At 41.5% G+C, this 27,531-nt stretch overlaps 1 protein-coding gene across 1 annotated transcript in view; it reads left to right on the top strand.

Moving 5' to 3' along the window:
- Positions 1–24,266, top strand: part of TMEM72 (transmembrane protein 72) — a 53,793-nt gene extending 29,527 nt beyond the window's left edge. Inside the window, exons 2-5 of the mRNA XM_020994682.2 lie at positions 11,864–11,930; positions 13,817–13,888; positions 18,313–18,452; positions 20,909–24,266. Coding sequence (XP_020850341.1) covers positions 11,864–11,930; positions 13,817–13,888; positions 18,313–18,452; positions 20,909–21,375 — 746 coding nt within the window. The 3' untranslated portion in view covers positions 21,376–24,266. The remainder of the gene's footprint in view (positions 1–11,863; positions 11,931–13,816; positions 13,889–18,312; positions 18,453–20,908) is intronic.
- The last annotated feature ends 3,265 nt before the right edge of the window (positions 24,267–27,531 follow it).

The raw sequence follows: 27,531 nt of genomic DNA, 5'->3' as shown, positions 1-27,531 counted from the left end.
AAAGCAGAATATATCATAGGTTCAAGGGGTTTAGAGGTGAAAGGCACCTTTTGAAATCATCTAGAATAACACTTTTATAATAAGAATAATAGCTATTATGTTAAGGTTTGCAAAGTACTTTATGTATATTATCCCATTTGATCCCCTTGTAAGGAAGATGCTATGATTATTCCCATTTTACAAATTATTTTAGAGATTAAGAAGCTAAGGCCCAGAGAGGTTGTGACTTGACCTAGAACAGTGGTGAGTAACAGAGCTGGAATTCGAACCCAGGTCATCTGACTCCAAATGCAAATTTATTATGCTTTTCACCATGCCTTCCTGCCTCCCTCCTCCATAGAAGAAACAATGAGAAATGGACATTTGTTCTTACCCTGACCCCCAAAGTTGCCTTTTCACAAGCTCTTCACACATGCCTGATTAATATTTTCCCAGGTGTGCTGACACCTGGCAACCCTACCTAGGTACCCTGAACGACACAAAGGGTGTGCAATAGAGTAGGATTGTAGAATATGCAGCATGGTGTATGGGACAGAACAGCTAGGTGGCGCCATAGTGCATAGAGTGCCAGGCTTGGGGTTAGGAGGATGCTTCCTGAGCACAAATCTGGCCTCAAACACTCACTAGCTGTGTGACCCTGAGCAAGCCACTTAACCCTGTTTGCCTCAGTTTCCTCCTCTGTAAAATGAGCTGGAGAAGGAAATGGCAAACCATTCCAGCATCTTTGTCAAGAAAACCCCAAATGGAGTCATGAAGAGCTGGACATGACTAAACAATGATTGGATAGAGCACTGGATTTGGAATAAGAAGACCTGTCCTTCTGCGTACCCTCAGCATTTAGTATAATGCCTAGCATATAGTAAGCCATCAACTGCTCGTTGAATGAATGACTGGTCTGACTTCAAACCCAGCTCTCCTTGTAACCTGTGTGACCCTAAAAGATGTAGGTCATTTCTCTGTTCGTCAGTCCCTCCTTTGTAAAATGAGGTCCTTCCCAGCTCCAGAACCTATAACATATGTACCTCAGGTTGCCAATCTGTTCCCAGAGAAACATCACAGCAATTAGTAAAAGAAAAACAACAACAGCTAGCATTTATATAACAACTACTATGAGTCAGGCACTGTGTTAAATGCTTTGCAAACGTCTCATTTTTGAGAACAAGAGTTCTCAAAGTGTGGTCCAAGAGCCCCTGAGGTTCTTTGATACCCTTCCAGGTGGTGCATGCGGTCAAAATTATTTTCGTGATAATATGAAGACATTATTTGTCTATTCAAACACTCCTCCACTTTTGAGATCTGTATCTGGGCAAGGCTTGCATTTTCTTCATATCCGTCATCCAAAACAGATTGAGGGCAGAAACCCAGCATGAAAATTCAGCTGTCTTCCGTTAAACAAGATATTAAAGACATTTGCAAATATATATAAACAATGTCACTCTTCTCACTATTTTTTTTTGTTTTGGAAAGTATGTTTTCCATTAAAATGTCATTTTGTTTATTAATATTTTGATTTTTGTTTTATTTTATTTTTATTTTGCTTGTTTAGTTTATTATTGATAATTTAAAATGACTATATCTAAAACTCTATCTGTTTTAATTTCAAATATGGTAAGTATTCATAGATTCAACCCATATAGACACACTTCTTTAGGATCCTGCTCTTTTTTAAGCGTAAAGACAGCCTGAAAGCCAAGTTTGAGATTGACTGCGTTAGCAGAATAACCACTGCCACCTTGTGGTCATGCTCTGAAAGTGCATCCCTAAAAGAGCATAAGGAAACCAAGTGTGACGAAGTTACAGGGATCATGGAGACACAACTTTAATGTCCAAATGATGAGAGTCCTATGGGCCCCCCCAAAGGGTACGTTTCTTAGCCTTTTCTCTAAATGTAGAGTAATTGTGGAAGAGCCGATAGTGTTCTAAGTTTCCCGCCTCTGTCACTGGGAGTAAGATCAATAAATTAGGGATGACAAAACAAATTGTCTACTGTCCCTGGTACTTCCCTTATCCAGGGAAGTAACATTCAGAGCTGACAGGCACCCAACCATATCCCTGCATCCCAATGAAGGTGTGTGATCAGTGATTTTGAGCCGGAAGAGACCCTGCAGGCCATTTTAGTCCCCATCTTTTTACAGATGAAGAAACTGAGTTAAACAGCTTACTAATGATCTCACAGAGATTAAGATTTGAACCCAGGTTTCTTTGTTGCCAAATACAAGACTTAATCTACTGTGCATGTCAGTACTCTATCCGTCAGTGTGTAGATAGATAGATAGATAGATAGATAGACAGACAGACAGATAGACAGATCAGTAGATGGATAGATAGATAGATAGATAGATAGATAGATAGATAGATAGATAGATAGATAGATAGATAGATAGATGGATGGATGGATGGATGGATGGATGGATGGATGGATGGATGGATGGATGGATGGATGGATGGATGGATGGATGGATGGATAGATAGCTTTCTAAGACTGTAAGTGGAACCAACCTGCAGTGGTAAAGGGTACTTCCTCATCTGGGAATTTCCTATACTAATGAAGCCACAAATCCAATCCTTATCCCTATCCTATCCTGCATTTACTTATCTATGAACGTATTCACTACACTAGTAGAATATAAGCCTCTTGAGGGCAGGGATCCTCTCACTTTTTTATTTGTATCCCCACTGACTAGTACTATATATGACACACAGTTAGTATCTAATAAATGCTTGTTGTTTGATTGACTGACCAAATTATGGCTGAGGCAACTCCAGAGCTGAAGTCAAAAGACCTATATTCAAATCTTAGCTCTCAAACTTATGGAATGTGTGACTTTGAGCAATACACATACACAAACATACACACATACACACACATGATTATATGTGTCCATGCAGGTACATATACATATATAAGCTTCTTATGGTATAGATATATAAACATATATGGCATACATATATAAACTTGTAGATATAGAAATAAACTTCTCTGTGACTCAGTTTTCTAATCTGTAAAATAATAAAATTGTACAAGATGGCCCCTAGGGTTCCTTCAAGTTCCTACAATTCCATGACCTGAAATTTTCTAAGGTCCCTTCACTTTCTGTTCTTTTCAGTGAGACATATATATTTAAGAGTCAAACTGCTATGATGATCTAGTCCTGCTTTGCCTACATCTTTCCATGTATAATATGGAGAAAATATTTCACTGAGAAGAATGGGGCTACTTGAGATTATTTTTTTCCCGTCAATAACCTTTAGTCAAAATGGCAGCACTAACAGGCTTTTTCTCCCTTTCATACTCAGAGCCAAATTAGATATGTCTATGTACATGTAATATAATTCAGGCTAGTACTCCCTCCAATCATGAAGACATGAAGACCACAGTCTAGTCACAGCTTCTCTCACCATGTGATGAGCCTCTTTTCTCTACCCAATATAAAGTAACATGTCATCATGTATAGAGAACTGACCTTGAAGCCAGGAAGGCCTTGCAAAGGTCACATCCTGCCTTTGTCACCGAGTGACTGACTCTGTGATGTTCGCCAAGTTCCTTAAACTCTCAGTGCCTAAAACAACTCCCTATGACTAAAAATTGCAGAGAAAGTGCCAGCTTGCATTGGAAGAAGGAATTTTATTATGTAGACTCCTCTATGCCGGTGAAATCAGATATCCAATCCCTATCCTCGCAAATATTCTGTACCTGTTTTCCCACAGCCCCTATAACATTCATCATCTTCCATTTCTATTATCTTGACATAGTACTAGAAATGCTGGCTACAGCAATTAGATGAGAAAAAGAAATTGAGGGAGTAACCATAGGTAAAGAAGAAATAAAATCATCAGTTTTTGCAGATGATATGATGATGCACTTAAAGAATACTATAGAGTTAACTAAATAATTAAGAACCTTAGTAAAATTGTAGCTTATAAATTAAATCCACAAAAAGCATCAGTATTTTTATGTAATACTAATAAAAACCAGCAAGAAGTGTTAAAAATAGAATTATATTCAATTATAGGACATATATCTATTTATAATATAGGATATGAATATGTATATATATATATATATATACACATACACACATATGAATACACACACATACACACACACACACACACACACATATAAATAACCTTTGGAAATCTACTTTCCAAAATACAAAATAACATATATAAATACAACTACAAACAACTGTTTACAGAAATAGACAGACCTAAATAATATAGAAAATATTAATTGTTCATGGTAGCATAGGCAATTTAGGAAAAATAACAATGCTATCTAAATTAATTTACTTGTTCAATTTTATAACAATCAAATTGCCAAAGGATTACTCTATAAAACTAGAAAAAATAGCAAAATTCATGTGAAGGAAAAAAGTTAAAATTTCAAGAGAACTGATGAAAAGAAATGGGAATGAAGGGGGCCTAACCAAGAAAGATATACATGTACATACGTGTACATACACACACAAACATGTATGTATGTTTATATATATAAAACAGACATATATGTGGATCAATCTATACTACTAAGCAGTAATTATTACAAAACACTTTGGTACTGGTTAGGAAATTGATCAGTGGAACAGATTAGGCATATAATATGCAAAAGCAAATGTATCTAATACCTAAGTATTCAGCAAACATGACTCATTACTGGAACAAAGACTCACCATTTGACAGAAACTGCTGGGGAAATGTGATAGCAATAACAAAGAAATTAGATTTAGACAAGCACCTCATACCTTATGCCAAGAAAAGCTCCTAATGTGTAATCACCTAGATATGAAAGGTCACATCACAAATTAAACCAACATGGAGAAAAATAACCCTTCTTTTCCAAACCACATCTCTCTGATGACATTCTTTAAGCCACTCTTCCTGTACAGTCCATTGCTGCTAATGCATTGAAGCACTTACTCATCCCAATCATACACCATTCCATTGACCTTCTGGAGATCTTCAACTCTAATTCTCCAGAGGCCAGGGTTTTCCATGATGTGTAATCACAGAACACCACTGCAAAGATATTTCCATTTGTCACTACCCAAATTTTCCGGTTTATCTATACTTCTAGGTGCTCTGTTAACCAGGTTTTGCCCAAGTTCTCAACTCTGAAACGGCTAGAAGCTAACCAACCCCCATGGCCCTCCCGTTACCTCTGGGAGCAAGTGAAAACTTCTCTGTCTGGCAGTTAAAGTTCTTCACACCTTGGCTCCAACCTACCTTTCTGCCTCACTGGGCATTATTCCCTTAGACAGACTCTATGTTCTAGTAGAGTTCACGTATTATTTCTTATACATGACATTCTATTTCCCTTCTCAGTGTCATGGGTTTTCCCCCATGCCTGGAATGCATTTCAGTCTTTTACCAAGATACCTTCAAGATACAGTTCAAGTGCCATCATATATATATTATATATATATATGTGTGTGTGTGTGTGTGTGTGTGTGCCCTCTCCTTCTGTAGAATGGAAACTTACTGAGGGTAAGGATTTTTGTCTTGTATCCCCAGTGCCCAGCACAATAATAGATGCCTAATAAATGCTTGTTGATTCATTTATTAACTGAGTAATACGAAATAGGCTATGTACACATGTCTTTGAGGAAAGGGCTGTAGGGAAATAGTTTTCAAATTAATCTATGTTATTTGGGCCCCAAACAGTTTGCTCCTACCCTGTATTTTCTTGGTTTGTTCAGATCTAGAGGGACTGTTAAAGGGGAAACTCTGACATCTCTTACATCTGGTAGGACCCCTGCCTACAAGACCCAGACTTGCATGACCCAGAGGGCATTGGCCTGAGGTTGGAGCAGAGATAGAGTGTTTCCCGTATTTCCTTAAGTCCCTTCTTCAGTCTAGTCCCTGAATTCCAATTAAGAGTGACTAGGGTATTTCTGGAGGCAGTGTGACCCCCAGGGGCACTAGTCCATTTTCTTCTTTTTATCTATACTTACAACAGGGAGAAAGAGAGAAGGGGATAAGGGAAGCTCCTCTTTGCCTAGAGAACAAGGGAGGAATTGAATCCATTCCTTAATAGGCAAAAAGGGAAACCTATACTCCTCTGCTGGGAGGCTCAGATCCTACCCACCTTTTTTCAGAAGTATGGGAATTCTCCAGTCCTATACCCACAAAACTAAGATGTAGCATTGCTAGGCAGTGAGCTACCATTCAAAAGACTGAACTTCAGCCATCAAAGAAGGCAGCCCTTTGTCTTCTTGGTAGGTCTGTTTGCCAACTACAGAAAAGATCTTTAGATTCATGCAAAAAGGTAGTATAAAAAAAAGAGTACACAATGAACCTTACCCTGGGCAGAGGGTAAAGAAAGACTGTTTGAGGGCCAGAGGGGAGAAGGGTGGGGAGGAGAGTGTTCCCTGGAGTAAGGGACAGCCTTGACCTTGGGAGGAAAACCAGACATCTAAACAGCTAAAAACAAAGGCTAACAAAAGATAACACCACTTGATTCCCTTACCCAGCTGGGATGCCATGGATAGCTCCCTTGAGGCTGTTTTCACCCTTACCTTACACTCCCTTCCATCTTTGAGTAAGTCAAGCCCACTGTCTAGATGTTTTGCATTACTGAACTTGAGACCTAAAAACCTTGTTGAAAAAAAAGACGCAGACCCACTCCAAGTTCGTGATGCCCAACAACTGTAACTGGGCCCCAATGTTGCTTGTGATTCCTCTACTTTCCACTTGGTTCCCGAGCAGGTCTCACAGTGCCTATTCCAAATATTCTATGCCCCTTCATTAAGGATACTCCACCCTGGAATTCTCAAATAAAAGGAGAGTCTTGTAAATCTGAGAATTTTTTTTTTTACTTTGTTAATAATATGTCTTGGCAAAGTGAGTCCGATGCATTACAGATATTTCTCCTTGAAAACAAGGGTAAATGGATAGCAGATTAAAAACTGGAATTCAACAATATGTTGCTTTTAGGAAACATTTTAAAAATGAAAGACATACACAATGATAAAATAAAGGGCAGGAGTAGAACTTATGTAAAAAAAAAGCAGAGATAGTAATCATGACCTCAAAATCAAAGTTAAAATAGATTTAATCAAAAATGAAAATCTGATAAACCAGTATGGTTTATGTGTGTCAGCAATGTTTTTCAATTTTGTTTTAGAACATTTAAAATACCTAGACAGTATAAAGTACTCGAGTATATACTTGTCAAAACAGACACAGGAACTATGTGAACATAGATATAAAACAGATCTAAATAAATAAATAAAATCAGATCTAAATAACTGAAATAATATTTGTTGTTTATGAGCAGGTAAAGCCAATATAATTTTAAATGACAATTTTACCTAACTAATCTATTTATTCAATGTCTTCCCAATTAAATTACTAAAAAAAAATATTTTATTGAATTAGAAAAAAAATAATAACAAAGTTCATTCAGAATTGCAAAAGGTCAGGAACTTCACAGAAACCAGGAAACAAGATGTAAGGGAAGGAGATTCATCAGTATCAAACCTAAAACTATATAATAAGGGAGAGGGGAGGGGAGAGGAGGGAAAGTGTAAAAAGAATAATTTCAATTATTTTAAATTGAAATGTTCTTGTATAAATAAAACCTATGTAGCCAAGAATAAAAGGAACGTAGAAAATTGGGGGGAAAGTTTCATAGATAAATCTCTCAGATAGGATGTAATTGGGTTAGAATATTGCTGTGGTGTAGGAAATGGTTTAGAAAAACATGGAAAGATCTGGACTTATGAAGGAAGATGCTATCCACCTTCAGAAAAATGGATGACAGGTAGAAATGAGCATAGTACGATCTTATAGATATGCATATATGTGTATATGTATAGATATCTATATGCATTTATATCTATGCTTAATTGTAGCCTTTTCTGGGGAGGAGGAGGAAGGAGGGAGCGGAAATAAAGTAAAAAGTGAACAGCAGAGAACAAAAGAAAACCAACAGAAGCAAAGAAAAGCTGGGCAGCTTTGAAAATAATGTGTAGTATTTATTATATAGGTTTCCTTGAAATGGAAATGTATTGTTTTATATTGAATCCTCTCTTATTGTCTACTGTGTACATGGCAATGTTTTAGGTTTTTTCCCTTTTTTCATTTTGTATTTGTTTAAAATAAAAATAATTTACAAAAAAAGAAAGAAAGAAAACTTTACAGATATGAGATTTAGACGCAGAACAGGGAAATGACTTGTTGAAGGTAACACAAGTTAGGCAGAAGAAGTTAGTGTAGGAATAATGGGGTGGAAAGAGCTAAAAAGGTGAAGGATGGGTTGAAGTAGGTTGGCTAGCTAAATCTGATTGGTCTGCTGTTGATTTGTGCCCTACCTTATTTGTGAATCGGGGTGAGGAAGGGGCAGGGTAGTAGAGTAAGGAGGTGTCAGAATGCTGAGACCCAGAAATATCCAGGGTTAGAATCCTGATTCCCCAGGATGCCAAGCTGGGGGCTGAGAAAGTTGAGAAAGAATCTTAAGGTCTTGATTTATAGATTTTGTATAAACTTCCCAAAAGGCAGAACTATTTTGAATCTGGAGTTTTCCTTCAGTCCTTCAGGCTAAAAAAAAAAAATCAAAGGACTGTTTTGCCGTGTTGGACAACAGTGGGCAGCAGGGACTCATCCTTTCCCAGTGAAGGGGAAGGTCTCTTCAGGGGTGGAGTCAGGGATACGGACTAGTGAAAAGAAACCGTCCAGTGAGAGGAGAAAAGGTGTGGCTGACCTTGGGCGGGCATTTCCACCTTCTAAAGGTGGGGCCAGAGAAGGGAGGAAGAGCTATTTCTTTCCTTTTGGGTTCACTCCCTGTTTCAAAGCTATTGCTAAACAAAAGGAAAAAAAAATGCTTATCAAAAGGAAACATACATTTTAAGACTCCAGTTGGTTATTTCGTCTTGAAATTCTCCCCCCCAAAGGTCTCATTCAGCTACCAGGACACAGTGGCTTTTTGAGAGGGCCTACAAAAGTTGCTTCCAGGGGAAGCTTCCAGAATTTGAAAAATCCCTTCATTTTGCAGTCCAAGAAACTAAAGCTCAAGGAAGTAATTGCTCCCCTAATTTGATTATGCTGCTTCTGAATAACCGTCTCCTCTACTCTTTCAATCTGTTCCCTGAGTAGGTAGCTAGAATGCACTAATATAATAGCTAGTATATTGCAATACCAAATTCTCTAGCATAAGCCTGCCAACAAGTTCCTCTTCTTCGAGGGTGGCTGACCCAACAGCCATAGAGTCTAGAATTCTATCCATCGTGCCAAGCAAGCACACATGGGCTCCATACTTAATGTCATATTCTATGATTGCTAATGCCCTGCAAAGCTATCTATTAATTAAATGGGTTATAGGATGCATAATGTCACCATTTGCCACCATATTTTACAACTAAAATAATTTTCCTAAAATACAGACGATACCGTGTCACTGCTACCACCCTATTTCCTCACTCAGGAAACTCCAATGGCTACCTATTACTTCCAAAATCAAATATAATATGATCTGTTTGGCATTTAAAGCTCTTCACAGCCTGGGCCCTTCCTCACTTTTCAGCCTTCTTATATTACACTGACTTTCTGGTTATTTCTTGCACATAGAACTCCATCTCTCAACTCTGTGCCTTTTTAGTGATGCCTAGAATGTCCCTCTCTCCTCCCCTCTATTTCCTGGCTTCTTTCAAGACTGCTCAAATGCTACCTTCTATAGGGAGGCTTTTTCCTCCTCCCTCTGCTACTTTGAGATGGCCTGCCTTTTCCTCTGCATACATCCTGTGTAGTTGTTTCCATGTAGACTGGATTAGACTGTGAATTCCCAGAGGACAGGAGCCATGTTTTCATCTTTCTTTGTATCCCCAGCATTTAGCACGCAGTATCTGGCACATAATAATAGCTTAATAAAATGTTTGCTGACTGGCCACCAGCTTTCCTACAAATACAACAGAAAAGTGACTTGTAGAACCAGCAGATCTCCTCAGCCAGCCTTCATAACCTGGCAGACAAATGATTCAGACCAGCTACCTAGTCCAAAGTCCCACATCTGCCAGGGAATTACATGCCTCTTTGGACCTCAAGGCTAAAACCAAGTGTCATGTGAGAAGAAACGCATTTCCCAGCAAGTTCAAACACCTAATCCACTAATATCTTAGAGAGAATGTGTTATAAGATTTAAGATTTCAAGTTGCAAGAGACCTTAGAAATCATGGAGCCCAGCTCTGTCATTTTATAGATAAGGAAACTGAGTCTCAGAGAGTCTCAGAGAGAAGTGACTTGCCCAAGGTCACACAGTGAATATCAGGGCCAGAATTTAAAGTGGGGTTCTCTGACTCTGAATCAGGACCCCTGTTCAGTAAGACCACAACCAGATCCTTTTCAAGTTTACACCTGAGGCCTGAAGGAGAAAGGCAGAGAATAGGAACTGTGGAGAAGCTTCAGGGTTACCAGGAGGAAAAGTGAAAGGGGCAGTGAGAAGGGAGAAAAGACAAATCCACAAATTAGGGTTTTGATAACAGCACTGAGGCCTCGTGGGGGGAGGGGAAGAACAGGGAGCTTGCTCTCAGGTAGCTGCACCCGGGGGCCCAGGGTGGGGCTGAGACCTGGAAAACAGACTTCAGGATGAGCTGCCAAGTTTCTGCAGGTGTAGATTTCACAAAGGATATGTAAATGGATTCCATTAAATATGCTTTGATTTTTATTCAAGTTTTTCATTAATTCTAGTAGCATATTGGCTTGTCTTTCATAACCTGTCTTACATACCATCACATCTGTGTCAGATCAGTGTAAAATTGGGGCAACATTCTTATCAAAAAATGTTCTGACTTTGCCTTTGCAAGAATCAGCATTGAGAAAGAAAGACAGTTACCTTCTTCATTTGTGCATTGGAAGGAATGAGTAGATTTCCAAATCCCTAAAATTCGTGACAGAACTGCATGGAGAAAGAGGATTAAGTTGCCTTCATCATATGGAGCGTAGAAAAGAGTCATTATCTTGCTAAGAGCAATTAAACACACCTGGAGACCATAGGGAGCTAGAGAAACCTTCTAGAGACCTGCATCCCATGACACTCGCCCTTCACACACACACACACACACACACACACACACACACACACACACACACACACATCAGTCTGAACCTCTTCTTGAAAATTACTATAATATAATCCCAGGCATCTACATCAGGAAACTGTTAGGAGTGAGAACAGCTTATTATGTGGTCTGCTCTGAAAAGATTAAGTGAAAAGCTTGTCTGTGGGTTCAACATTTAACCATCTTTACAACCTAAGCAAACACAGAAAGCTGCCTTAGAGCACTCTAAATTTCATTTTCTCAGCTCTTCAGTAGGCAAACTCCCCTTTACTTTGTCTTGAGAATGGGACTTTTTTCAATCGACTTCTATCTAGGCAAGTCATTCAAATCCTTGGGTTTCCTCTGAGGAAGTTCAATCCATGAAGTAGAGCATTTATAAAGCACTTACCATGTGTCAGACACTGTGCTAAGACTGGGGATAGATATAAGAGCAAACAAGGCAGTCCCTACCCTCCTGGAGACTACATCTAATGGAGGAAGATAAGACACAAAGGGAGGAGAGGAAGACTATCTGTTGAAGCCATAGCAAGGAGACCGAAAGAAGTGACAGGGCAGCCTGGTTCCCATAGGGATGAAGCAAAAGCCTCGCGCTTAGGGTCAAGGTGGCAGGAGAAGGGAACCACCAATGGAGTCTCTTAAAAGCTAGATTCAGCTCTAGGGTTCTGAGGCACGTGGTTAAAGGGCCAGAACAGTTCCACAATAAACAGTTAGCTCCTCACCCGAAGTCAATGAGATGTTGTGTTTAAGTCTGGCATCGGGGCATCAAGCCATTCTCCTGCCCTTCTCCATCATGCCTCTTGTATTTCCAGTGCTAATCGGCGTGGGAGTTGAAACTTTCCTCCAAGGACAATTCAAAAGCCTGGCTTTCTATCTTCTGTAAGTACAGTAACACTTTTTCTGTATAGAACTTTGTATGTACAGATGCCTATAGACGGGCCCAGAAAGTCAAATGAGATAATCTTTGTACAGTGTTTAGCACGGTGCCTGGCACATAGCAGGCACTTAATAAATGTATATTCCATTTATCTCCTCCCCCACCCCAGTCAGGTCCCTAGCCTCCTTACAAAGGAAAATGACCTTACCAAAGGATTTCAAGGCCCTTCTCTCTAGCCAACTCTTTTGAACAGGGGTGTATTCAAACCATCCCAGGAATGTGGCCTTGAGTTTCTGACTCCTCCACTCTGAGCCTCAGTATCCCCATGTGTAAATCTGGGGTAATAATTGTTGCACTATCCGGCTCACAGGGTATCATAGACAAAGCATTTTGTAAAGAGAAAAGTGCCCAGAAATGTGGGTGGTTGTGGCTGTTGTTGATCTTGAGGATGAGGATGATGATGATGAAGATGATTTATTAGTTTTTTTCCCCAAAGACCTCCAGAGTTGCTCTCCTCCCTACCAGGCCCCCAGGTCCTTCTACAAAGCTTCACTGTGAAGTTATCTTGCTACTAGGTTCTTGAATATTGTGCTAAAGGACCATAAACTCTGATGGCTTCTATCAGGATGGAAAAGCTTCCAGTATGGCCCCAGGGGTCAGGGGAGGGGGGCTGCATTGGAAAGAGCTTTTGGAGTCAAAGTACTCCTGCATCTGACCTTTACTCCCTGTATGGCCTCACATTCCTCAATTGTAATTTTTTTTTTTAAAAGAAGGTTAGACTAGATGACTTTGAAGGTCCTTTCCAGTTCTGATTGTATTGTCCTATAAATACGCCATGTCTGCTTCCAGCCAAGTTTAGAATAGGGAAGGCAACAAGCATTTATTCAACACCTCCTGTGTGCCAGGCACTGTGCTAAGCCTATTGCAAATATCCTCACAACAACTTTGTGAGGTAGGTTTTGTTATGGTCCCCATTTTTCAGTTGAGGAAATGGAAGCAGACAGAGGTAAAGTCGTGAACCTGGTGTGTCTGGGGTCAAATTTCAACTCACATCTTCCTGACTCCAGGCCCAGCACTCTATCCACTGTACCACCTAGCTGCCTGAGATAGAGAAGCTTTTCACTAGTAGGCTGGACACTGGGTGATGAATTCATTGGACACCCATGAAACCAAGAAAAAAAAAAAGAGAGCTCCTTTATATATAAATATTCATGTATATATGTATATGTGTAAGTATAGATGTGCACATACACATATGTGCACACATACATACCATACATTCATGCATGGAATAGTTGTAGGTAGAATTCAGGTTTTATCCAAGCCAGATGTGGAGAGAAAAGATAGTCTACATTTCCTAATAATTTGTTGTTCAGTTGTGTCCAACTCTTCATTACTCTGTGGAGCACAGTGTGCCAACGCTCTCATGGGGTTTTCTTGGCAAAGATATTGGGATGGTTTGCCTTTTCCTTCTCAAGTGGTTTAAGGCAAACAGAAGTTAAGTGACTTGTCCAAGGTCCCACAGATAGTAGGTATCCGAGACTGGATTTGAATTCATGTCTTCCTGACTCTAGGCCCACTGAGCCATCTAGCTGCCTCCTGATTAATACTACATCATGTTAAATTAGGTAAGGAGAGGGAAGGGCCATGTCTAACTTACCTCCACTTTACCTACAGAGCTTACTTAACACAGTGGCTCTCAAATGATGGTTACCCAAAAAGTTACTGTTGAATAATTAAATGAATGAAACCCACACCCTGGAGGGGAAAAGACAACGTGTACAGACAACAGATCGATTGGGACACTAGAAATCAATGATTAAAAGAACAACCCCCAAAAGTGAGGGAGGGGAGGGGATGCTGCCTCTAACCAGTGTCCTTCCTTTAGGTTTTCCGGGACTGCAGTCTCCATCTGTGAAGGGTCCTACTTTGTGGCTAAGCTGCTTTCCCTCTGCTTCAGGTGAGTATTTTCCGTATTTCCCTGGTGGCCGAGTATAAACAAGGAGACAAGGGGGAGGAGGGAAGCAAAACCATTTCCAACACACTTCCTTTACCAAGAGAACCTAGAACATCTTCCATTCCTGGAGACACTGCGTGGTGTAGAGTAGCCAACACTGGAGCTTCAGATGACCCTGAAGCAGAGATCAGAAGATGGACCTCCCTACCTCCTTTGCAGAAGATGCAAGGTCTTACATTCATGCATCTACTGTCAGAATCAGAATTACACTTCAGTTTGACTGATGGGCTATTTTTTTTTCTTTTTTTACTTTTTGTCACAAGAAATTGCAAATTGGGTGGGAGAGGGAGGAGGGATATATTTGGAAATCAAGGTGCTAGAAGAATATAAGCTACCCATTTAAAAAACTTAAGGTCTTTTTTTTTTTTAAATAATACTAGCCCCGAGGGTCAGAAGACCTGGTTTTAAGGCTCAGTTTAGACACTTAGACATGTGTCCCTCCCTATGTTATTTTTCAAGTCACTTAAATTTCTTTGAATCTCAGTTCGCTGTTTTGTAAATTGTAGCTAACAATGCTTGAACAACCTACCTCACCAGGTTATTGGGAGCATCAGATAATTTTGATTAACAAGTCAATGAGTGGCTATTATTATTAATCAGCAAGCATTTGGTAACCCCCTATGCTAGGCCAGGCCCTGTGCTAGATGCTTTGGAGACAAAGACAAAAATGAAATAGGTCCTGACCTCAAGGAGCTTGTCTTCTGTTACAGGAGAAACCCCATACTCATGGAAATATATACAGAATAAATACAAGTTAATTTCTGGGAAGGGAAGGGTTGTCCTTAATAGTTGGGAAGATCAGAGCAAGGCTCATGTAAAAAGTGGCCCTTGAGCTGAGACCTAAAGGAAATGGAGGGGATTTAATGAAGTAGAGAGGAGAGAGGAGGAGGAGGCAGAAAACCTCTGTTCAGTGCTCGTTCATAGATCAATGTTGGATCTACTTTACAGGTAAGAAAACTGAGACCTATGGAGGACTTAGGAGTCACACAGGTAGTATTACAGGCAGGACTCAAACCTAGTACTCTTTCTTCTGCACAGGTGGCAGCTACTATGCGCTTAGCAAGACATTTCATCTCAAGCTGAAAATTACCTCAGTTCTGGAAACAATGGAGGAAAACAGGGCGCAGTCCTCTCCTCATGTCTCAGGGCCCAATGCCAGTCAAACAGGCCGCTGGTAGTGCTTAGCTCTCTGACATCCATGGTGATACCTGGTTTATCTAATACCATTCAGGGTCTCTCCAGGAAGTCTCAGATTTCTTTTCCCCAAAGGAATCAGTGCTATCAGGCTAGGCTCTGCTGGAGATACCAATTACTCTGTTTTCTCTAGAGGATAACGGGCAGGCTGAAAGGCGCACATCTGGCAAGTCAGAGACATGAGATAGCTTGGGAAAACTTGGATGGAGTGCTTGTGGTTCCTAGGATCCCAGATTCATGGACAGTGATAGCTAGCTGGAAGGGCCATATGGGGAAACTTAATCCAACCCCTTTATGAATGAAAGCGCTGAAAACATTCTACCCACCTCTTGACAGAAAAGTGATGGCTACAGGGTGCAGACTGAGAAATATATTTTTGGGACCTGGCCAGTATGGGAATTTGTTTTGTTTAACTGGGCAAATTGTTTGGTGTGGGGTTTTTTCTCCCAATGAGAAGAGAAGAAAAAATTAAAGAGTTCTGTTCATTGAAAAAATAATAATAATAAATTAAATTTTAAAAATGAAGGAGCAGAGGCCCAGATATATAAAACAATTTATTCAAGGACACACAGAAAAGAAAACCAGGACAGCAGTCCAGTTCTCATGACTACACAGTCCAGAGTTTCTTTCATTATTCCAAGCTGCTTCCTGTTGGGTTGGGTTACCTCCAATGTTGCCTTGGTTCTAGTCACCTCCCTCACTTGGCAGACAAGTACATAATAGATGGAAAGGTTTTAATTACCCCCAGTCCTAGGATCACACCTCACACACGAAGCAGGTGCTCAATAAATGCTTGTTGGACTGTACTGGATTGACCAAAATTAAACGGATATTAAATGAGAGATATGGGATCAAAGCGTAAGTCTCTAAAGTTGTTCTTCTGAGGCACCGTGGTGTGTTTGAGAGCCCAGCCCCACTAGTCTTTAGCTTTTCTGATCTTTTCTGATCTCTGAAGCCTTTAGCCAAAGAGGGAAAAAAAAGCTTCTTGTCAATGAATGGATGGGAAACTAGGGACATTAACCAGCTTCTGCGTCCTCATCCAATTCCTCCCCCACAAACCATACCTGCAGTGATGCCCAGAGTGGCTGGTCAAGAAGGGTCACACCAATATCTAGAAAGGGCCAAAAACATGTTAGACCAGGTCAGGCCTCATCCAGACATTGTGCTAGTGAGACCGTGAGTTAGATATCCCTGAAAGTTTTCAAAATGGTAATAGCTCTCATTTTTTATAGTGTGTTACTGCTTGCAAAGCATTTTCCTCACAAGTCTTCAGAGGTTGTTTTCGAAAACGTAATTCTTGTTTTACAGATTGGCTCAGGGAGTGTTAGTAAGGAAGGAAAGGGAACCAGCATTTATTAGGTAGGTGTCTAGTACGTCCCAGGCGCCATGCTAAAGCATTTTGACTCTTGGAGGTAGGTACTGTTATTATCCTGACTTTATAGTTGAGGAAACTGAGGCAGACAGAGGTTAAGTGATTTGCCAAGGGTCACACAGCTAGTAAGTGACTTCGGATCACAGACTGCTCAAGATTTGTAGGCCACCAGGACAAATTCCTTCATGTGTTCACTCATTGAGTAAGAGCCAAAGTCAAACCCAGGCATCCCAGGATACAGGGTGGTAGTGTGGAAAATACTCCAGCTGGAGTCAGAGGAGTGGGTCATATCTAACCTCTGACATTCACTTACTTGCCAGTGTGATCACACAGAGATTCCTCAGCCTCCTTGGGCCCCAGTTTTCACATCTATAAAACGAATGCTAGACTGAAAGACCTCTAAGATTCCTTCTAGCTCTAAATCTTCTTCCTTGATTACTCGTAAGGGTTACTTAGAGGGGATTCCAGCATGGGAAATGACGTTGGACAGATGACCTCTAAGGTCTATGAGAGGCCCAAGATTTTTGACCAGTGGCTTCTTTGGAGCATGTTGTGCTGGAGCCCATTTGAGGGCTCTTTAGAATGGCTACAAATGGGCAGAATGCTGGGTGACATGGCATTGGATTTAGAGTCAGGGGACCTGGTTTTAATCCTACCTCTGACAATGACTTCACCGCCACAGGCCTCAGTTTCCTCATTTGTAAATTGATGGGATTGAACTAGATGGCCTCCCAAGCCACTTCCAACTCCAATCCATGCTGCCGTACTCTGAGTGAAGGAAGGGGAGGAAAGGATAGGAGGGCCCTTAAGGAAATAAGCCAAAGATTCCATAGTGCAGAAAAACTTAAGGATTTTTTAATATGGCCCATTTCCCTTCATTTGACCTCAATTCTCATAGCCCTTATTCACCACATTTACCTATGTAACAGATGTAGTGCTGTCTTCATCATTTTACGGATGGGAACTGAGTCACAGAGAGAGAACCAGAATCCATCAGGGAAATTAGCCTGATTTCCTTTTATGGAGCAGTTAAACCACACTGCCTCTATTCAATATTGATCAATATCTGGGGCAACTTCAATCATCGTCCCTAGAGGGTTGGCCATTGTTTTTGATGGTTTCTTAGGTCTCCAAATGTATATGTAATGGGGGAGGGGCCAAGAAAAAGGAGTGGTTAGCCAGCCAGAAATGTGGATTTCTAAAAATGACAGATATTTCCAGTTTCCCTGGACTTTTACATTGTAGTCTATTTTTCCCTAGCCACTAGAGGTCACCCAACCCTGGCCTTAAATAAAATGCAAAGTATTAGATTCAAAGGGTAATATAAAGTCGAACGTTTCAAGCAACCGCACAAACGCCAGGTGTCAGCAAGGAGAATCAGCAAGGCGCCAGTGTGGTGTCTACCTCTCTGCCTCAGATTAATCTCTCTATCTCTGTCTCCCTTTCTCTTTTCCCCTCTCCTTCTCCCCCCTTCCCTTCATTTCCTTTTCCATTCTTCCCTTCTTCTCCCCTTTTCTCCCCTCTCCTCCCATCTCCTCTCCTCTTCTGTCCTCTTTTTTCTCTTCTCTGTCTCGCCTCTCCTCTCCCTTCTTCTCTTCTCTCCTCCCCTTTCTGCCTCTCCTCTCCTGCCTTCTGTTTTCCTCATCTCTGTCCCTCTCACTTCCTGTTACCCTTAAATGGACCTCTCTCCCCTTCTCCTTTAACCTCCACTCTCTTCCCTCAATATTTTCTCTCCTCCCTCCTCATTTGCTTTTTGCTCCATCAATCATGGCCACTCCCATCCCCACCTATCTTTTCTCAGGTGTCAACCAGAATCTCTGGCCTATGTCTTGTGGGAAAAGGCCTGCAGGCTGGGCTGCTTCCAGAAATTCCTGGGCTATGTGCTGCTTTCTGTGGCCTGCTTTCTGCACCCAGTGCTGGTCTGGCATGTGACCATCCCAGGTATGACCACTGGCCGCGATCGTTGGGAATACCAGACGTAGAGCACCCAATAAAGTGCTCTCAAAGTATAAATGACTGAACATCCCAGGCTCTCCAGCCACAGCCCAGAGACCTTATATGACTGCTTGGCTGAGGTCCCTGGGGATGGAGAGAGAGCCTGTAGGGCTCATCCCGACTAAATGGAGGATTCAGAGCAAGGACTCATCTTCCTTAATGGAGAAGGCCAGAGTCCTCTGGGGGCCTAAAATAAAAATAGTGTCTTAGCAGGTAAAATTTTTAACTCAATATTGATCCTAACCTTCCACAGGGTTTACTGTTCTGGTAAGTGCCAAAATTAAGTTAATCACTAGAATATATATATATATATATATATATATATATACACACACACACACACACATATATATATATATACACATATATATATACACACACACACACACACACACACACACACACACACACATATATATATATATATAGGAAGTCAGGAAAGAAAAATCAGATTTGGAAAAAGTCAACAACTTAGTCACAACTAATAACCCTTGAGATTTCTCTTCATGCAGTCAGCTTGGAGAGTTCTCCATGCCAGGACCTCCAGTTAGACTTTTTAAAAGTGGACAGAGATTTCTTAGGGCAGTAGAGAATAGATTTAGAAGTGGGATAACTTCATCAATTTATAGATGAGCAAACTGAGGCCCAGGGAGGTTAAATTATTTCCCTGAGGCCATGTGGATATTAAGTGTTAGGGACAGGATCTGAACCCAGATCCTAAATTCCAAATGCAGTGTTCTTTCTACCGTATCGATCAAACAAGAAATATTTACAAAGCACCTACTACATGTCGGGCACTATGCTAAGCTCTGGGGTTACAAAAAGAGGCAGAAGTCAGTCCCTGCCCCCAAGGAGCTCACAAACTAATTACCATGTGCTTCCTTTATATCTGAGTATAAAAATCAGCTACTGAGCAAGATTGTGTGTGTGTGTGTGTGTGTGTGTGTGTGTGTGTGTGTGTGTGTGTGTATGCAGCCGGATGACCCCAAGCCAAGTGTGTCTTTGGGGCCCTCTTTACTTATTCTCTCACCTCTAAGCCAGGAGGGAAACCTAGCCCATAGGCATGCTATCACTCAGAGACATAATTCTAACACGTGGAGAAGCAGTAAAATTAGCTTGTTAATATAAATTCAGTTTGAGAGGTCTGAGAGAAAGACTTCAGACTCAAGAGCACAAGGCCACATGGAGGCCAGCAGACTTCAGGACAGTGGGAAATTGATGTTAGGAAGGGGCTAAGTAGGGATAGGGAGGGACCGGCCTAGAATACATCCATTGGATGAAAAAGCTCATAATCATATAGTTTCCTATTTTACTAATCATTCACATTTACTAGGTGCCAAGCTTGATTGCTTTTACCTGCTAGAATATAAATAATGGCAACTCCCTATGAAGGTCAGCACCCTGAGACCAAGCCCCAGCTGCTAGATCCTAGTTACAACTCTATCATTACTAACTGCCTTGGTGTAAAGGAATTAGTGAATGAATTTGAATCCCAGTTCAGCTGCTTATCAGCTGTGTGACATTCAGGGAGCCCTTTGACCTCTCCAGAACTCAGTTTCCTCATCAGCAAAATAAGGAAGCTGGACTAGACCGTCTCTATAGTCCCTTACACCGCTAATATTCTATGAGCCTAGTAGTTCTAGTGAAAAATGCTTGTGCTATCCTGATACAGATCAACACCTTCTCAGCATTTTATAGTCATCAATATTAACCTAGACAGGTCCAGTGATTTTCCCAGGATGACACAGCTAGCATGTGTTGGAAGTAGGACTTGAACCCAGATCTTCCAGGCTGTGCCCGAAGGGGCATTAGTACCTCCAAAGGATGTTAATGAAAGCACCTTGTAAACCTTAAAGTTCTCTAGAAATGGATGCTATTATTACAGTAGAAGCCAGCTCTCTATACACTAAGCCACGTTGCCTCTGTGGTGAGGAAACAACTTTGTAAACAAAGGGTTTTCAACCTTTTCTGTATCATGGACCCCTTTGACATTCCTTCTTAGAACGGTGTTCTTAAATTCATCAAATAAAGTACATAGGGTTACAAAGGAAAACAATTATACTCAAACATAGTTATCAACATACATGTTTTGAAGTTCATGGACCTCCAGGTGAAGAACTCTTCCCTACTGTGAGCTTCTATGACGAGTAACTATGATGATGAGACGATGCTTTGCACTATACTCTGTTAGGTTCCTTATGCACATCAGGTATTATTATTTTCAGCTCAGCATGAGGAGGGGTAAGTACTAGGTACCCATACTAATGGAAAACAAAGCTTCAAATGAAGGCCCTTGGGGACGGCCACTAGGTGGGGGGTGGCCCCAGGGGTTTATGCTTGGAGGGACTTTGGCTTTCAGCTGTGCCATTTCCGGAGTGGCTGAAACTCATCATCTTTTCCAGGGTCTCTGCTGATCATCACTGGCCTGGCATACTTCCTCCTGAGTAAACGTAAGAAAAACAAAGCTAGCTGCCCCCCAGAACAGTACACGGACCCCTCTGCTAGTGCTGTGAGCACCACCGGATATGGGGATACTGAGCAAACATACACCTTCCACAGCTCCTTCAGGGAAGGGCCGACCTCCCTCTTTGGCCACGTGAAAAGCATTTTGAAGGGTAACAAAAAGTCTGCCCCAGCCAGGCCCCCAGACACGCTGATGGAGCTGGTGCTGGATCCAGCTGATTTGCTACCTGGAAAGAAGCAGGTGCACTTCGAAGAGAAGGTGGTCAAAATCATCCCCTCCGTCACCGAGAGCCTGGACGACAGGGACAGTGAACCGGAGGAGACCACCTCGGATACCGTGCCCATCATTCCCCCTCCAGAGGCCCCTCTCCTTATGTCTTCTCTCACATCCACAGGCTTGTTTTGAAGAGCACATAGAGTTCTCCTTTCATTATTCATCACAGTGGGCCTGAAAGGGTACCCATCCCCCAGGGGTTCCCAAAGAATATTCCATCTCATGTTACCACCCTTCTAAAAGCCTCTGAGTTCAAAGACTCTCCAAGGAATTCATGAGGCCTAAAAAGGATTTGAGTTTCCGAATGTCCCCAAGGAACTCATGGAATCTCCAAGGAAGACCCTACAAAATGACACAGCAACTCTTGATGTATGGTTAGTAAGGCTCATTTCCTCTCATATTATGGCTGGGCTGAGACCTAGGAACATAAAGTAACTTGCTAAATGGTTAGTCCACATTTCCGAGTCAAGAACAACACTCTTTCTATCTCCAAGAACTTTACATTGTAGGTTTTTGGTTTTACTTTTATTTTTTCAAGAGAAGCCCTTCACACTCATTGCACAGAATGACAGAATTCTCTCGGCAAAGGGACTGCTAGATTGGGCCCAGAGACTGAATTGCCAGTGTACTACCTTGCTATATCCCACCTTTTTTTTTTCTCCTGTGCATTGTACACAGCCCTGTCTGTTACCTCATGGCTATTGATCAAGACTATATCCAGTCCTTTAGTCCAGAAATAGTCCAGCACCCAGAGTAGCCCTCTGTCGGTCATCTAAGTTTATATGTCTCAGCTGTAGTTATCCAGGGAATCCGTGTGCCTTTTGAACAAGCTCAAAAGACATACAATCTTGTTGAATTTAGAGTCTATCAACAGTATTTATTAAATGCCTCCTGTATGTTTTGGTGCCATGAGGGGTTATAAAGAAAAGAAGTGCAGTAAAAGTTCACGTTTGAAAGTTGGCCACCAGATAATGCATTGTGCTGGCTTTGGTGGCCCACGAAGAGGACAAACGTCACTAATTAGTTTTAAGTGGGAGGGAAAAAGAGTCTGAATAAGGGAATGAGAATTTCATAACAATTCTCAGGTAATTCCCACAGCACTCATTCTGAGAATATTTTTTCCAGTTTCCAAAGAGGTGTGGGAACCCTGGAATCTAAGAGGAACTGAGAGCATTGAGAATTCATCTGCTGTGATGTCATGACACAGAGCATCAATGCTAAGTGTATTACACAAGCAAAGTTCAACATGGAGAGAGACGCTACAAGAGGTCTTGCAACTCTCAGGGCTTTGGGGTTGGGCTTGATGGCCTCTGGGGTCACTTCTGACTCTGGCCTTCTGTGATTCTGTGACAAGGTCTCTTCATCACATCCTGGATAAGAGGACAACCCTGACATTAGCAAATCTTCATAAGGAAATGAAAGATGATGTCTTTTAGGAGCTCACAGCAGCCGAAGAAATTAATCCCATTGATTAACAGTGTATTGCCTAGGGGCAGCTGGGTGGCCCAAAGAATAGAGCACCAGCCTTGGAGGCAGTGAACCCACCTCCCCCCCAGTTCAAATCTGGCCTCAGGCACTTCCTACCTGTGTGACCCTGGGCAAGTTAAAAAACAACAACTACACACAAGACGTTGCCTAGTAAAGGTCTCTAAGAAGGTTTTTTTTAATAATAATTTGTAATTAACATTTCAATTGTATATAAATATATATTCTAAGGTTCTATAAAGCAGTTTATCTGCTTTTGATAAACAAAAACATCTCTCCCACAATTCTGTTTGCACTATTAATTTGCACTTTCTCCAGAGGCTTAGTAAACAGAAGCCAAGGCCAGCCTAGTCTCTTTAGGTGAGAAAGGAGAAGTAAAGAGAGGGAGGAAGAGCAGAGAAGGTGAAAAGAGAAAAGAAGGTGAGCAGTGTGAGACAGGATGGGGTGGAGCAGCAGAGTTGGGGAGAGAGCTCAGGAAAAGGAAGATGGGGCATGAGTGTTTGAGGAACAAAGCATACCAGGCTGTAGATTCCTCTGTGGCCTAGAAGGGTCGTGAGCCCTTGCTGGTATCCTGAATCAAGGCCATCCCTCAGGACTAGAAAGAGCATTGTCTAGGCCAGGGGTGGGGATCTGAAGCCCATGCCACCTTTGTTTCTAATTAGCAGTGCGGTCTTAGCAAAGTCACCTCCTCTCTCAATCTCAGTTTCTTCATCTAAAAGGAAGGCCATCGATTAAATGACTTTGCAGGTCCCTTGCAGCTCTAAATTTATGTTTCTCATAAATTTCACAGTAATCAAATCTAAATAAATCTAGTTGCATTTAATCTTAGAGGAAAACAGCGCAAATGCCCAAGAGAACTCCATTTCCCCTAATAATGAGGATCTATATAGTTAGAGGAAAAAAACAAATTAAAGTGCTGGTAGCAAACTTGGAGTGCAGGAGTGTGTTGCATTTCGAAGTGGGTTGCCCATCACAGATCTCCAAAGAAGGCCTTCCCAAGGGAGTAAACCGTCACCATGTCATTCCTGAGATGTGCTAGAAGGAAGCATGCATATTTCAAGCACTTAAAAGAGCCTGGATAGAACAGTAGGTGGAGGGTTGACCTCAGTGCTGGGAAGAGCCAAATCCAAGACATTATTCCTCTGCTAGGCAAACTGCCTGTGTGACCCTAGTCAAGCCACTTCACTTCTCGGTAACCTAGGTCACTCGGGAAGGCTGTAAGTTGCACAGCAGGTGCTGACCTCTTAGTAGAGAGAGTTTCCTTAATCAGATATTCCCTCGAATGAAAAAACCACAGGTCTATTATTGTTCCTAGCCCTCAAAAGCCAGATGTTACAAGCATCCAGCAGTTGGTCAGTACCTCTGTATTGTTTTCACTGAATTTAGCCAGGGACTGGTTGTTGCTGTTTGCCCTTTGTTCTGGAAGAGGACCAATGACCTTGTGAGACTGGACTCTGGAGTGGAAAGGCCTAAAGTGGGGGGAGGGGGAGTTATTCTCAGTCTGTCATGCTAAGTTTTAATAAACACTTGAAAAACAATGGTTGTGGATACATCTTTGAGCTGGCATCTGCAGTGGAAAAAAATTTCAGTAACAAAACATATGGGAGATGGGCAAGTTCCAAGATAGCGCGGCTTCCCGAACCATGTCAATCAAATGGTCATCAAGGATTTCTCGAGCACATACTTGGTGCAAAGCCTTAAAACACCTGCTTGAACATCTGTGATCTTGTCCATTTTAGCCGAGCCGAATTCCCAAACATGGATCTTAGCTGCCAAATCAAAGAGGAAGTGATGATTTCATGCAACTGTTTCCCAGAGTTACGCCTATGAGTAATTGTATGGGACAGAATCTTCTCGGACCTGGAGACAAGAGGGATGAGGTCAAAACAGTCATCACAGAAAAGGGAAGTATTTGCTGACAAGCTACAGGCACTTTGTCATGTAGTCATGCTCACTGGTATCCACAAAAGGTAAGTAGAGGTGGGCAGAAGAAGGGCAGGATAATTGGGGTTTGGGGGTGCTGGAGTTTAGAGGGTGCTTGAAGAACTTCAACAGATGGAAACAACTGAGTTTTGCATTGGTTGGCAAAAATAATTAGTTAAAAACAGGAACCTACCAAAAGGATCCCAATTTCTTCCCCACGAGCCTAGAGCCTAGTTGGCTCACTAGATAAAGTGTTGGCCTTAGAGAGGAGGAGACCCGAATTCAAATCCTGCCTCAGGGACTTACTAGTTATGTGACCCTAGGCATGTCACCACTTCTCTCAGACTCCGTTTGCTCACCTGTAAAATGAAGATAATTATAGCCCTTACTTCATAGGGTTGTAGTGAGGATCAAATGTGATAATATATGGAAGGTACCATGCAAACCTTAACAGGCTATATAAATGCTAGTTAGTATTATTATAATACCTCCTTTCTGGCCACCCTCAAATGTTGATTTGCTGATGTGTATTCTTACTCCTGCCCTGGGGGTAAAAAAATGTCAAATTATGGCCTGTGGGTAGGCATCATTAAACCCACTTGTTAGCTGAAGGATCCAAGACTTATAATTCCTGTGACTCACTTCCTAGCCCAGAAATATAAAGAACATGCCCAGAATTTCAAGTCCAATGCTTTCTCTCTGTGGAGTTTAGGAAAATGTAAGGGGCTCTCTATATATAGAAGTGGCCACTATTTACCTCATGCTTTCAAGATGTAAGCCAGGTGATGCAAAGGCTGATTCTCCACTGGCTAAGCTTTAAAGCATTTGCCCACTCTGTTCAAGGGTAGCAGTCACCACAAACCCTCCAACTAACTTTCTACTGGAGAGAGTATCACCACCTTGATGGGGAGGAATGTCAAAGGTCATCTAGTCCTACCTTGTCATTTTACAGGCAAACTAAGTGAAGCTAAAGCTAGGTCAGTGACTGGCCCAAGGAGACTCAGGCAGTAAGCATCAATGGTGGGATTTGAATCCAGGTTCTCTCCCTCGAAAGCTGATTTCCTTCCACATTAAGACAATCAAAAGCTTTTTCTGAGAGGTAAGTAGGACACAGATTATTTTACAGGAGAGGAAACTGAGAATCAGAGAGGTTAGGCAAAGATTTAAACTGAAATCTGACTCCAAGTCACCCTTTCCACAAAGTCACAGTCCTCTAAACCACATAGAGTGTATTTCATTCTTTCATCAGCATTAGTTCCCGATGATAGAAATTCTCAAGTAAGTCCTATGTGTTTTCAAATGTGAAAAAAAAAACAACCTGTGTATGTACCACACACACTCACACCCAGAGAGACACACACAACCACACCCTGCCAGCTGAAGACCTCTGAGCTTCTGGGAATATAATCTTAATTGCAATTTCCTTCCTCCAAACTAATACAACTCTTTGGCCATCCATGCTTCACCCTGATCCTCCAGCTGTTGGAAAAGTCTTTAAATCAACAGGGAACCAGAAGGCCTGGATGATTATCCTCTTCATGCCAAGGCATTTGAAGGGAGAAGGGCCCAGTAGTGGAGAAGTAAACAGGAATTTCCTAAGTGATAAAGGGCTCATGTGACCCCTCACAGCTGGCCTCTGACATCTTCCAAGTTGATTGTTCAGAAGGATGGGAAACATAAATTTAAAACATTTAGAAAATCAAACAATAAGAGCAGTGTTTAAATGAACTGTTTTGTTAGACTGAATTTTATGCTGAGCATTTTTTTTTTCAAAATGAGAAGGGTTAAAACTGTTTTGAAGTAGAAAGCTCAGCTCAGCATGTTGAGAGCAAAGAGGTGGAGACTTTAGTCTAAGTCAACCAAATCCCAACCATGCAGCCTTCAGCAAGTCATTTCACCTCTAGAGGTCACATTTTCCTCATCTGTCAAAGGGGGAAATTGGAGGAGACGATTCCTAGGCAGGGGTGTTCTGAAGCTATCTGGGGGCCAATTGCTAAATGTTCAGTAGGAGCATTTACACTTGGAAATCAACGAATGCTACATATATGGGCTCAATGTATTATTTTGTTGATTATCTCAAGACTTAAGAAAATGGTGGAGAAAATGTTAATATTTCTTATTAAACTTAAAAGTGATTTGCGTATACATTTTTTTCAGAGCTGCTTGTTAAAACACGTAATGGCACACCACTTACTAAGCTCCCTTTCAGCTCTAGCATTCCACGAGTCAATTAAAAGACTAGGATCTAAGAGGCTGCGTGGCTTCAGAATCAGGACCTTCTAGATTCAAATCTGGTGCATACTGCTTCTGTGACCCTGGGAAAATCAGTTATTCTCTGAGGGACCCAGGCACCTCCTTCAGACTCTCAGTGGTAGCAATCTGGTACCAATCTGCATCAGCGGAGGGTGTTTCCTCATCAAGAATTCACAATACTGATGAAATTATATGTCCTGTCCAAAAACACAAATAACAGAATCATAGGATTTACTGGGAAAAGAGACCTTAGAGATATAACCTAGTCCAGCCACCTTATTTCATGGAAGTGAGGTCCGTTTGGGAGATGAACTCAGGTAACTGTGTGAAGTGCTTTACAAAGATTATCTCATTGGATGCTCACAACAACCCTGGGAGGTGGGTGCTATCTTATCCTCATTTTACAGATGGGGAAATTGAGGCAGGCAACAGTACAGAGTCACACAGCCAGTCAGTGCCTGAGGCTGGATTTGAACTCAGGTCCTCCTAACTCCAGGCCCAACGTTCTATATGTTCTACCACCTCACTGCCTAGGTATATGCTGTCCTGGAGGGCAGGGACTCTCTTTTTTTTTGCTTGTATTTATATTCCTTGTGCTTAGCACAATGCCCAAAACATAGTAAGGGC

Source organism: Phascolarctos cinereus, unplaced genomic scaffold (genome assembly GCF_003287225.1).
Source record: "Phascolarctos cinereus isolate Bilbo 61053 unplaced genomic scaffold, phaCin_HiC Scaffold_3;HRSCAF=262, whole genome shotgun sequence".
NCBI classification, from domain to species: Eukaryota; Metazoa; Chordata; class Mammalia; order Diprotodontia; family Phascolarctidae; genus Phascolarctos; species Phascolarctos cinereus.
Note: the sequence above shows the minus strand (reverse complement) of the source record. Positions and strands in the feature narration are given on the sequence as shown.